The sequence below is a fragment of the Lepus europaeus genome, chromosome 19 (assembly GCF_033115175.1).
Source record: "Lepus europaeus isolate LE1 chromosome 19, mLepTim1.pri, whole genome shotgun sequence".
NCBI lineage: Eukaryota > Metazoa > Chordata > Mammalia > Lagomorpha > Leporidae > Lepus > Lepus europaeus.
In genome coordinates, this window is record NC_084845.1 from 53,723,053 (window position 1) to 53,736,511 (window position 13,459).

General features: G+C 49.6%; 1 protein-coding gene across 1 annotated transcript in view; it reads right to left on the minus strand.

Moving 5' to 3' along the window:
• Positions 1-13,459, minus strand: part of KCTD19 (potassium channel tetramerization domain containing 19) — a 31,602-nt gene that overhangs the window by 9,255 nt on the left and 8,888 nt on the right. The window contains exons 3-6 of the mRNA XM_062176030.1: positions 4,759-4,909; positions 3,973-4,164; positions 2,392-2,523; positions 366-576 (exon numbers count right to left, since the gene is read on the minus strand). Coding sequence (XP_062032014.1) covers positions 366-576; positions 2,392-2,523; positions 3,973-4,164; positions 4,759-4,909 — 686 coding nt within the window. The remainder of the gene's footprint in view (positions 1-365; positions 577-2,391; positions 2,524-3,972; positions 4,165-4,758; positions 4,910-13,459) is intronic.

Sequence of the window (13,459 nt, forward strand, 5' to 3'; positions counted from 1 at the left end):
TTTTGGGAAGTCTGCCTGCCTTACTCCTGAAGGGGATTCCCCCTGGCCCTGGCCTCTGAGTTCAGTGTGCCTCCGAAGGATGGGCGGAAGGTCTCTGCAGAGGGGTCTGCATATGAGGGGGTAGCCAGTGCCACAGGGTCTGATTAGGATCTGGTTCCTTAGACCTAGCACAGAGCTAGAAGCAGAGAAATGGAATGGAGAACAGAAATATCAAACAGTCTGAAGCCAAGCCCTGTCCTCTGAGGGCCTGAGCTGGTGGTGGCAGTGGGAGCAGGGAAATGACGGGCTGGCAGAGCACCCAGGTTGTCTAGAGAAGGGCAGCACCCAGCCTGATGGGACTGAGCTGTCCCCACGTAGGGCCTTACTTGACGTGCTGAAAGAGGACCCCATTGCCCGTGATGTACAGCCTGCTTCCGTCCAGCGTGCTCTCGATGCGGAGCTGTCCCAGTGCGGAGTCTGGGTACTTGACCAGCAGCCCCAGGGCCATCACGTACAGTGGCTTCACGGATTCCAGGCCGGCTGCACGGCCCCCCTTCCCAGGGCTTGGGGGAGGGCAGGAGGTCCGGGAACAGCCACCTGTGTGGAGAGCAAAGGCGAACCCCCTGACCCCCGCGGTCACAGCTCTATTGCAGGCTGCAGCTCCCTTCCTCTTTCTGCCCCTTGGGCTTGGAGGCAGCTTTTTTCCTTGCCTGCTCCCTGTCTGGGTCTCCAAGTCACCATGATGTTTTGTATGTTCAGCCAGGCTTAGAGGTCAAAACTATCCGTCAGGAGGTGAGGCAGGGTAGGGCACTCATCTGTAGTCTCACCAGCACCTATATTTCAGAAAATTCAGTTGAGCAGCCGTCCAGCCCCAGCTTCTTCAGGACTCTCCATGGGTTCCAAGCTCCACTCTGACTAGGGCAGAGTAGGGATCAGTGACCCCAGTGAACCCAGTGAGTGTTACTGCCTTCCAAACTCATAGCCCCTCTCACTGAGGCCCTCAGGGGAACTGTCTGCAGACACACTCGGTAGTGTTTATTTTCTGCTTGGATATTTGGGTGGCTGGCTCAGGGGTGGGACCTGAGCTGCCTGCAGTGGGCATGGGGTGCAATTCTTACAGCCCCTGGACACATGAGGCAACAGGGACTGGAGGGCAAGCTGCTGGAGGTTTTCCTGAATCATCTCCTGTCCTCAGAGCAACCTACAAGAGTTATGGTGCTATCACTGGCCCACAGAGACACTGTGCCCTGGGAGGCTAGTTAATAAGTCCCTTACCCTAAATTATGAAGCTAGACATGGGCAGCTCTGGGTTTTGAGGTCATCTCTGTCCCTCTCTAAGGCCACCAGAGCTGTTGGCCTTAGTTATGAAGCTTTATAAAAGTCTAAGCCACACTGTGTGGTAAGAATGCCGCCCAGTTTCCAGAGCCTGCCTACCCACCTCCTCCCACCTCTGCACTCATCGCACAGAGCAGACACCAGTCTCCCCAGATCACCATGGTCCCTAGCTCACCCCTTAAGTGGACTGTAAGGCTCTGGGACGGGCCTGAGGCCTGTACAGGATACTACTCTCCCCACGTAGGGTGAGACTCCATTTGCCTGGGCAGAGGCTGGGAAAGCTGGGCCTGAAGACCAGGAAAGGCCTTATTCCCCCCGGGATGATAGTCTGATGATACAAGGCCCAGCCTCTCACGTTGAAGGCAGTTGTCCCCAGACTCAGATGCCAGCTGAAGCCCTGGGAGGTAGCTAGCTCCCTGCAATATGTGCAGTAGCCTTCGCAGTTGTGCAGGAGTTGGCAAATGGGATGAAAAAGGACAAATCAAAACCAAAAGGGAAGGGGGTAAACTGGAATGAGGCAGAGCTGGGAGCACAAAGCCTGCACTGGACGGTCAGGAAGTGTCTGGAATAGACTGGAATAGGCACGGCGGCCAGGGTTGCAAGGTGGAGGGCAAGGGAATTTATTGCTGGGCAGGAGAGTGGAAGCACTGGTGAGAAATTTGCCCAAGCGTCTCCAGGGCCTCCAGCTGTGCCCAGATGGGTGCTCATCCCTTCTAAAGGAGGGCAGCCCAGCCTGGCCCCCGGAAGCCTGTCCTCAGGCCCAGCCTCCCTCCCCAGGACATTCTGGCCTGGCTTCCCCTCAACTGGGCTTCCCCTGCTCCAGGCTGGGCCGGGCTTCCTGGGCCCCTGGCCAGCTGCCAGCTACACTCAGTGAAGGGCTGAGCAGACAGGGAGGGCACATAGGGCTTCGGTTTGAAATTCCTCTTCTTGGATTCTAAGGCAGCCAGAACACTTGCTGTTGTCACTGCCTAAAGCCCACAGTGGTTTGTGGGAGCGGAGATGTTAGCTCTCAGCTTTTCAGCTCAAACCTGGGCTGCCCGAAATGTCAGAGGAGGCCAGAGCTTGCCGGCCACATACCCATGTTCATCCGGTACAGCCTTATGGCTTCAGTGAGCTCAGGGATTTCCAGAATTTCCACTTCTGCTTCTAATACATCTATGTTGGAGAAATTATCCGGTAGTAAAATCTTCTGGGAGCGGAGAAAATTCACTTGAAAAGCAATGGGAAACAAGATGAATTAAAGAGTTATTCCTGGGGCTGGCGCTGTGGCACAGCGGTTAACGCCCTGGCCTGAAGTGCCGGCATCCCATATGGGTGCCGGGTTCTAGTTTCGACTGCTCCACTTCCAATCCAGCTCTCTGCTATCGCCTGGAAAAGCAGTAGAAGATGGCTCAAGTCCCTGGGCCCCTGCACCCATGCAGGAGACCCGGAATAAGCTCCTGGCTCTTGCCTTCAGATCAGCGCAGCTCTGGCCATTGCAGCCAATTGGGGAGTGAACCATTGGATGGAAGACCTCTCTCTCTCTCTCTCTCTCTCTGCCTCTCTTCTTTCTGTGTAACTCTGACTTCCAAATAAATAAATAAATCTTAAATTAAAAAAATAAATAAATATTCCTGACTTAATGGTGAGCTGGGTTTGAGGTGCTGCAATCCATCCCAGGTTCTCCTTGTTCTGAAACAATTCTAAACATGCCTGATTAGATTAGTTTGTAGTCTGTTGTTTTCAAGATGAAAAATCCCAAATTATTTTGTTTTCCTTTGTCTGAATCCATGGGCGTGGCTTCCCATGCCAAACCCTCTAGGTGAGCACACTGGCCCTGAGACTTACCCTGTGAATCTTGACCCAAAAGCTCATTGCAAAAGAGGGAGCTGTCTTGTTGCTTATAGAGGGCCCAGTGGAGACTGGGCTGGCATGTGGTGCCCGCAGTGTGTCCCTGTCTGGATTGAAGTGTAGGAGGCAGAGGTGGAACCAATGCTAACGACCTGTGTCAATCAACTTGGAGACTGAGAAGCAGACTTGCTAGGTCACTGTGAATAAGAATGGTTGGGGTTGCAGGCATTTGGGCCCTGTGCGTCCAGTGCATTTATTGCCATTCATTCAGGCAGCAGCACAATCTTGGGGTCAAGGAGGTAGCTCAGTCTGATAAAAGATCTCATCCCTCCTCAGGCCACTAGCTCTAGCCAACCATGCTACAGTGCTCCTGGAAACCTGTCTCCATCCACCCTCCTTCCCTCTTATTTTGAGTTTGGTGGAAGGGAAGGCAGGGAGGGACCACCCTTAAATCAATCCCATTTCCTCATTTTATGGTGCAAGGAACTCAGGCCTAGAGCCCAGCTGGATACTTTCAGACAGGGTGGGAAGAGAAGCTGACTTCGGAGTCCAGCTCAGCACTGAGTCCATCACATCAACTCCCATGGCCCCTGACACCTTAGTACCTTCTAATGCTACTCTCCAGCCAGGCCACCCCAGCCAAGCCAAGTGGGAGCTAATGCTAGAATTTGCTTCCTCCTGGAAGCCTCTGTTATGCTTCCTCCCCCACTGCTCAGGGAAGCTCCCAAGGCTCTGAGCACCAAACAGGGTCCTGTGGGGGGCGGGGTGGGAAGAGCCATTGGGCCCTATCAGCCCACCCCCCACACCACCCCTGGACAGAGCAGTCACCAATGAAGCGGAACTCGCTGCACTCGCACTCGATCAGGGCCACAGTCTCAGCCAGCCACAGCAGGTTGTCCTCAGTCACCAGGCTCGGATACTTGGCTACCAGGTCTAGGGGCACGAAGCAGTAATGCACTTCCTCTTCTGTGTCCAACAGCGGTGTGTCCATGAGCCCCAAAGGCGCCTTATCATGGAGACCTAGAGGAGAATATACGGGGGGGGGGGGGGTGTCTCACCACCTCCTAGAGGTCAGGACTTTCAGAACCCAGCAGTGGGATATGTTGTGACAGTTTGGTTTATGTACCCAAATTAATGTCATTAAATTCATGTACCCATTTATTTCTTTTTAATTGAGCAAGCCAACTATTGCCTACAGGTCTTTTGACTCTTCTGGAAGCTCAAAGCCCATCAATAATCATGAAGGCCCTGTTCCCGTGTCCCAAGGCACTCATCGACAGTGGCCGTTTGGTAAGATTCCTGTGCAGTGGTGGGAGGTAACTTTAGAGGCTTCCCTGACTTCTGGAAGGGGTAGAAGGCAGCCCTGCCTTGTCCAAGTAAAACTAGTAAGTAGACAATGAACATGCAGGAAGGTGCTTAGTTCTGGTGGACAAACAGCCACGGAGAGGACACGTGGCAGGTAGGAGGCCCAAGGAGATGACGGATAAATAGAGAAATCATCCAGAACTGGCTCTGAAATCAGGGTACTCTGTGGATGGAAGCCTGTTCTGTTAGGGTGAGGAGAGGGAAGCTGGTATGGACTTTGGGGCAGGGGCGGCCTGTCCCTGATTCTACCTGTGAAGGCTGGGCTTTTTATCGGAAACTCTGAGGGTTTGCTGATGCACTTCCACGTGCGCCAGTAGTTCAAAGATGCTCTCTCAGCCACAGGTATGTCTGCAGGCCGCACACGGAGATGGTGTTTTCCTTCCTTCAGATTATCTAGAGTCTGTTAGATAGAGAAGATTACTGCCTTGAAAATCGAAACCAAGTATTTGTTGTTTCTAGAATGAAAACCTGGAAAGACAATTGACAACCTACTTTGGTAGAAGTACTATGAAATAAATCTAGTCAATCACACAGTCTATACTGGAATGTAGGGTTTATAGGATTACATGCTAATACTCAAAATCCCAGTGACAATTTTTATTCTTCTGATTTTTGAAATAGCTTTTTGTGTTACAAGTTTAGGTCAAATAATAGTAATTTTATCTTGCATAATCTAAACAGCAATTTTACTTAATCATTAAAAACTTGATATTTTCTATCATTTCTCTTCAATAATATTTTATTTATTTGAAAGACAGAGAAACAAAGAAGCAGGGGCTGGCACCTGGGGATACAACACCAGCATCCCATATGGGTACCCGTTCAAATCCCAGCTGCTCCACTCCTGATCCAGCTCCCTGTTAGTGTGCCTGAGAAATCAGCTGAAGATGGCCCAAGTGCTTGGGCCCATGCACCGACGTGGGAGACCTGGAAGAAGCTCGTGGCGTTGGATCAGCCTAGTTGTGGCCATTTTGACTATTTAGGGAGTGGACCAGTGGATGGAAAATAAATCTCTCTTTCTTTTTCTCTCCCTCCTTCCCCTACTCTGTAACTCTGACTTTCAAATAAATAAATAAATCTTAAAAATAAAAAAGACAGAGGCAGACAGAGAGAGATCCATCTGCAGGTTCACTCCCCAAATGCCCACAACAGCCAGGGCTCAGCCAGCTGAAGCTAGGAGCTGGGAATTCAATCTGGATCTTCCACATGGGTGGCAGGGATGCAACTACCTAAGCCATCACCTGCTGCCTCCCAAGGTGCACATTAGCAGGAAGCTGGAATCAGAAACAGAGCCTGCATTCAAACCTAGGCATTCTGATTTGTGATGCAGGTGGCCTAAGCAGCATCTTAACTGATGTCCACCCCTCCCTTTCATAATTAAAAAAAATACTTTCTGACCTATTACAATCACTATGATTTGTTTATTAACTGAGCACATCCTAATCTGGGGAGAGATCCAAGTTGTGAGATCAAGGAGTAATGAAAGTGTTTCATATTGGTGCAGGGTACTACTACATTTTCCTTTTCTTTCTTTCTTCTTCTTTTTTCTTTTATTTTTATTTATTTTTTTGACAGACAGAGTTAGTGAAAGAGAGACAGAGAGAAAGGTCTTCCTTCCGTTGGTTCACCCTCCAAATGGCCGCTGCGGCCGGTGTGCTGCTCCAATCCAAAGCCAGGAGCCAGGCACTCCTCCTGGTCTCCCATGTGGGTGCAGGGCCCAAGCACTTGGGCCATCCTCCACTGCCTTCCTGGGCCACAGCAGAGAACTGGACTGGAAGAGAAGCAACCGGAACAGAACCAGCACCCCAACTGGGACAAGAACCCGGGGTGCCGGTGCCGGCGCCACAGGCAGAGGATTAGCCTAGTGAGCCGCGGCGCCGGCCAGGGTACTACATTTTCCAAAGCTGTTGTACACACATTTGCTCACTTACCTTGACACAACTCTTGGTTTTACTGATGAGGCAGTGGAGGGTCAAAGACTTTGTAACTGGCCGGCGAGAGAGAGAGAGAGAGAGAGAGAGAGAAAGAAAAGAAAAGAAAAGAAAAGAAAAGAAAAGAAAAGAAAAGAAAAGAAAAGAAAAGAAAAGAAAAGAAAAGAAAAGAAAAGAAAAGAAAAGAAAAGAAAGAAACCCTCGTGGAGTTGCTCTTGGGAGCCTTGAGCGTTGAGAAGAGTCCCCTGGTGGCCACAGCTATATACTGCATCCCCATAACTGCTTAAGGCCTTCAAAAAGAGGTAGACCAAAGTCAGACAGTCTTCTCTACTTTGGATGGCTGGAGCAAGTCCCTCTTCCACTGGTGGGAGGCCTGGGCAATGGTGAGGTCACCAGGAGTGTTCTCCTGGGACACTAAGGAATGGGGAAGACAGTGGATGCATGGAATACTGGAAGACAGTCTCACATCCATGTGAAAATACGCCTTGTACATCACCAGGGACATGATCACATGCCACCATGCTTGGTCTCAAGGACCTCTCAGCTTGGAGGAAAAGACAGACGTGAAAACCAGCAATTTACATACATTGAGATGAGAGCCAGTGTTGGTTATGAAGTTTCTGGATCTCAAAGAACCCTAAGATTTCTTTCCACAGCCCTGGAAAGGTTCCCTGCTTTCTTTGCTTGGGACTGCCCAAAGTCTTAGTTATCACAGCATGCAGGCAGCTATCCTGGGGTGCACTATTCCTGTAAATGGAGATGCTAGGAATGGAACCCTGGATTCTGTAGCCTAAGCCATGACCACTATTCTTGACTAGCTGCCTCCCATATGTCACAGAACATCTAAGTCTCGGGCTCCTCACATGCAAAGTAGGATGAAGAGTAAAATCTGAAAGATGTTGTAAGGATTAAAGGAAATAATATCTTAATTTCCTTCTTCCTGGTGGTCAGATCCCAGACCACCTTTCCAGCTTCATCTCCCACCTTTCTTCCATTTTTGTCTCCTCAACAGTGACCCCACAAAATTCCACAATATACCAGGCTCTTCAAGGCCTCCTCAACTTTATGCATGCTATTCCCTGTGTCCAGAGTGCTCTTCTCCCTCCTTCTCTGCCAGAAGAGCCTGGAACTCCCCAATCCAGAGTGGGGCATCTTCCCCTTTGTTCCCCCTGATGGCCCCACACTTCCTTCTGCAGGCCTCTGGCTTGCTTCTGGTTTCTCCTTGCCCCTGTACTGAGGCTCCTGGGGGCAAGGGCTGGGTTGATGCATTTCCACTTTCAGTCTAGAACCTAGCATGCAGCAAGTGCTAAGAGCTGCCAGGTTGCATGAAAGAAACAAAAGTGGAGGGCTACAGGGCTTGGTCCTCTGGTAAGAAAAGCAAAGAAAGACATGGAGGACCCCTGAGGCAGCTGGCAGAGAAGTAGACTGCGCTCATAAAATGGACAAAGATGCTGAGACCCTAAAACCTAGGGAAAGCCAGCACAGGATCACAATGGGCAGAGTCCACAGACTGGGGAGACTGTAATTTCTTTTTATTTATTTGTTCATTTGAAAGGCAGAATTAGAGAGAGCAGAGAAACATCAATCTTCCATCTGCTTGTTTTCACTTTCCAAATGGCCACAACAGCCATTTGGCTAAACTCAGGAGCCTGGAACTCCACTCGGGTCTCCCACATGAGTGGTAGGGGCCCAAACACTCGAGCCATCTTCCACTGTCTTCCCAGGCACATTATCTAGGAGCTGGATTGGAAATGGAGCATCCAAGACTCAAACAGGTGTTCATATGAGATGCCGGCATCCGCAGGTAGAAGCTTAACCCACTGTGCCCTAATGCTGGCCCACAGACTGCAATTTCAATGGGAACTGTAGGATACAGGGAAGACCTATGAGAGAGAGGGACAAGGAGGAAAGTGGACATGGACAGAGGATGACAGGAAGAAAGGTAATGGACAGAAAGATAATGACTGAGGGCTAGTGCTGTGGTGTAGTAGGTAAAGCCACTGCCTACAGTGCCAGCATCCCATATGGGAGCCAGTTCAAGTCCCAGCTGCTCCACTTCCAATCCAGCTCTGGGCTATGGCCTGGGAAAACAGCAGAAGATGGCTCAAGTGCTTGGGCCCCTGCACCCACATGGGAGACCCAGAAGAAGCTCCTGGCTCCTAGCTTCGGATTGCCACAGCTCTGGCCATTGTGGCCAATTGGGGAGTGAACCAGCAGATGGGAGATCTCACTCTCTCTGCCTCTCCTTCTCTCTATGTAACTCTGACTTTCAAATAAATAAACAAATCTTTAAAAAAAGAAAGAAAGAAAGAAAGACAATGGCTGAAGCAGCAAGAAGAGAGAGTGATACTAGGGAGAGCCTGGAAGAGAGAGCATACCATTCTAAAAAGGCACTAAGCTGATTTCATCATAGGAACTTGATCCTGACACTTACTTCACCTGCAGATTCAAACCCCAAGATTCTCTTACTAGAAGAACAAAGGTGCCCTGGAACAATTCTAAATTGACCATATGGGAAGGGACCTGGGCAGGGGGTGGGGAAGAGGCCAAATCCTGCCCCGGACAATAAATAACCCATTTGAGGATGGCCCAAGATCTCCCCTTGGAGGTGTTTGGTACCCAATGTCCTCAGGGGTGGATCAGTAGTGTCAGTGCAAATGTCTTGGGAGGAGATGTGCCAAGTGTGTAAAGTGTGAGCAGGCCCATTTTCCCTAGTAAGATATGTTTGACAAATCTTTTTTTTTTTTTTTTTTTTAAAGGCAGAGTGGACAGTGAGAGAGAGACACAGAGAAAAAGGTCTTCCTTTACCGTTGGTTCACCCTCCAATGGCCTCCGCGGCCAGCGCACTGTGCTGATCCGAAGCCAGGAGCCAGGTGCTTCCTCCTGGTCTCCCATGCAGATGCAGGGCCCAAGCACTTGGGCCATCCTCCACTGCACTCTTGGGCCACAGCAGAGAGCTGGACTTGGAAGAGGAGCAACCGGGACAGAATCCGGCGCCCCGACCAGGACTAGAACCCGGTGTGCCAGTGTCGCAGGTGGAGGATTAGCCTATTGAGCCGCAGCACCAGCCTTGACAAATCTTTAAAGAGAGAAAAACTAGAGGCAGGCATATGGGATACCCTCATTCCCTACCAACAGAGTGCCTGGGTTCCACAGATGATGGGATGTGGCTCCTGACTCCAGCTTCCCACTAATGCAAATCCTGGAAGGCAGTGGTGACGGCTCAAACAATTGGGTCCCTGCCATCCACAGGGGAGACCTCAACTGAGTCCCTGGTTCCTAGTTTTAGTTCCAGTGCAGCCCCACTTTATCTCTCTCTCTGCCTGTAAAATAAATAAATAATTGTTAAGAAAGGAAAAAAATGAGGCCGGCTTCGCGGCTCACTAGGCTAATCCTCTGCCTGCAGCACCAGCACACCGGGTTCTAGTCCCAGTTGGGGCGCCAGATTCTGTCCCGGTTGCCCCTCTTCCAGGCCAGCTCTCTGCTATGGCCGGGGAGTGCAGTGGAGGATGGCCCAAGTGCTTGGGTCCTGCACCCCATGGGAGACCAGGAGAAGCACCTGGCTCCTGCCTTCGGATCAGCGCGGTGCTGATCTTTCTCTCTGTCTCTCTCCCTCACTGTCCACTCTGCCTGTCAAAAAAAAAAAAAAGAAAGAAAGAAAGGAAAAAAATGAAATAAATTTAGAAAGATCACAATCCTTGCCAGTATGGCCATGCCACATGCTAGTCTGAGGAACCAGTGTGGCACCAGGCTCAGGAGTCTCAACAAGGCTGTTTTCTGAACTCTTTCAACCAATTCTTGCTCTGACTTCTAGAAAAACAGGACCTGTACTCACAGGGGCATTGTTGCGCAGTGGGTTAAGCTACAGACTACAGGCCAAGCATACCACGTGGGCACAGGATCGAGTCCTGGCTGCTTCTCGTCCAATCCAGTTTCCCTGCTAATGTTCTTGGGAAAGCAGCGAAGATGGTCCAAGTGCTTGGGCCCCTGCACCCAAGTAGGAGTCCCGGAAGAAGCTCCTGGCTTCGTCCTAGTCCAGCCTCAGTCATTGTGGCCACATGGGGAGTGAACCAGCAGATGGAACATCTCTTTCTCCCTCTCTCTGCCTCTCCTTATCTCTGTAACTCTGCCTTTCAATAAATAAATAAATCTTTAAAAAGAAAGAAAAGAAACCACAGTCAGCACTCCCCAGCCACCTCACCTACTTATGTATTTATGGTCCTTGAGTCTCCCCTAATAGATACAACCTTCCCAAGAACTCAAGGACCTTGCTAGCTTTGTTCTCTGCTGTATTTGCAGCACAATGCTCATGGGCTCTCAGTACATTTTTGTTGAATGGCTGAATAAGTGAAAAAGAACACTTCAGAGAAGCTGGGCTTCCAGCGTCCCTTTGGCTTTGCTAACTGAAGTTGCTACCCAGTGTGTGGCTGGTCCTCCATGGACTGACTTCAAGTCCACTTTCATCTACCTGAATATTACTTCTAGGAATTTTATTCTTTATATGTCATGACCTGGAAACTTATTGGCGGGAGGATTTCTTTAGGGAAACACAGACCTGAATTCAGATGGCTCATTACCAGCACAAGGATAAATGAAGTTATTTTTGGCCTAGATACAAGTGAAAGCAAAATGTCAATCAGAAGAGTGTGTGTGTGTGTGTGTGTGTCTTTGCCAAAAGAAGGCTGACACGTGCACTCTGCTGGCAGAGCTTTGGGACTTAATGGAGGTTTTCCCAAAGCAGCAGCAGTTCTCAGAGATGCTTTATGCTCTGATGGAAGGGATGTGGTGGTAACGGAGCTTGGGGAGCTTGCAAATCCGACTGTCTTGTGAAGACAATAAGGACCGGCACTGCTCTGGAGCTCAAGGGAAGCAGGGCTTACAGAACAAAAGGATGTACAGAACTGCTGCTAGAGGCCAAAGGAGTCATCTCAAACCTGCCCTCCACTGCACAGGCGGGGTCAGCCTTCACGGGTCGTCCTCAACACCTCACTCCGTGTTCTTACAGATCTTTAAAAAGATTTACTCATTTATTTGAAAGGCAGAGTTACAGAGAAGGAGAGACAGAGAGAAAGAGAGAGATCTTCCATCTACTGGTTCACTCCCTAGATGGCCACAACAGCCGGAGCTGGGATGGTCCAAAGCCAGGAGCTTCTTTTGGGTCTCCCACATGAGGCAGAGGCCCAAGTACTTTCCCAGGTTAATTAGCAGGGAGCTGGATCACAAGCGGAGCAGCCAGGACTCGAACCCGTACCTGTATGGGATGCCAGTGTCAAAGGCAGCAGCCTTACCTGCTATGCTGCAGCACCAACCCCAGCAGCTGATGTTTACTGCACAACTGTGAATGCTGGCTACTGTTTTAGATGCTGGGAATGCAAACATGAATAGAGTACAGTCCAGTGAGGGAAAAAGACGTAGGACACATTCCTAACAGAATTATCACTGATGTAATAGAGGAACTAACTCTGTCAGGAAAACAGATGTGCTGGTGCTGTGGGAAAACAGGTAAAGCCACCGCCTGCAGTGCTGACATTCCTATGGGCACTGGTTCTCCAATCCAGCTTCCTGCTAATGTACCTGGGAAAGCAGCAGAGAATGGCCCAAGTTCTTAAGCCTCTGTACCCAGGTGGGAGACCTGGATGAAGCTCCAGGCTTCTGGTTCTAGCCTGGCCCAGCCCCAGCCATTGAGGCCATTTGGGGAGTGAACCAGCAGATGCAAGATCGATCTCTCTCTCTCTCTCTCTCTCTCTCTCCTTCTCTGTAACTCTTACTTTTGAATAAACAAATCCTACCAAAAATTAAGCCTGGAAATGTCAGGCTAGACTTCTGGTGGGCCATGTTTAGGCCAAATCTTAAAAGGGAATCATTCTAGGAAGAGGAAACAACAAGTGAAAAGGGATAGAGAGCATGTGGGGTGCTGAGGACGTGGCTGAATTTCAACATGAGTGTGGACACGGCCATGGGCACACATAGGTCTGTGTAGGTGTTGGGAGGTGAGCCAGGACAAACAGAAGGGCCAGCCTGTGAGGTGCTCTGTCATCAAGAGGTGCTTGAGCTATCCATTTACTCATTCCCACAGACAAGCTACACTGTTGGAATGAATATTTGCTGTTTATAGAGTCTCCTTCCTTCCCAAGCTCACAGTAGTAATCTGTCCTCACATAATGAGTAACAGGAAATGGGAGACTGCCACACGTCTATTTCCTTAAAGACATCATTTGTGTGATCAATGTAAAACTCCCAGGCTCCCTCACAGGAAGCCCTGTGATATTAATGTGCAGACCTGCCATGACTGCTTTCTATCTGCCCTGTGACCAACACACAACATCCCTAAACATGCAGGTTCATGGATCCGCACATCAGCCCTGAGGACTCTCAGAGTTATAGTTCTAGGTCTGAACGTGCCCATGAATTCCAGACCTGTATACCCAACATCTCCTCACCATCTGCACTAGAATGTTTTCATTGACTCCCACACATAACACACTCAAATCCTAACTTCTCATCTTTTTCCTCCTAACCCTGTACATTCCTTATAACCCAATGTTCTGAGTGATAGATAGATAGAAAGGAGTTGTCTATCTGCTCTCACCCTACACAAAATTCATCAGCCAGCCCTGTCAATTCTACCATCAGGACATATCCAGAGTCTGAATGCTTTCAAGTCTACTATTATCCTTTCCACCAAACCACCAATACCTTTCATTTGGATGCTATGGGAGACTCCTTATTTCTTTACTTATTCTAAAGATTTATTTTTTTTTAAAGAGTTACAGAAAGGGAGTCTCTGAGACTTGAACCAGTGCTCATATGGGATGCAGGCATTGCAGACAGCGGCTTAACCCACTGCACCACACGCTGGCCCCATACAGGAAACTCCCAAGTGGTTTCTCTGCTCCCTCCCTTGCCCTTCGAGAGTATAGGCCAGTGGTCAGCACATTTTTTCTGTAAACCATCAAATTGCAAATATTTTAGGCTGTGCTAGCCATATGGGCCCTGTCACCTTATTACTCAGCTCTGTG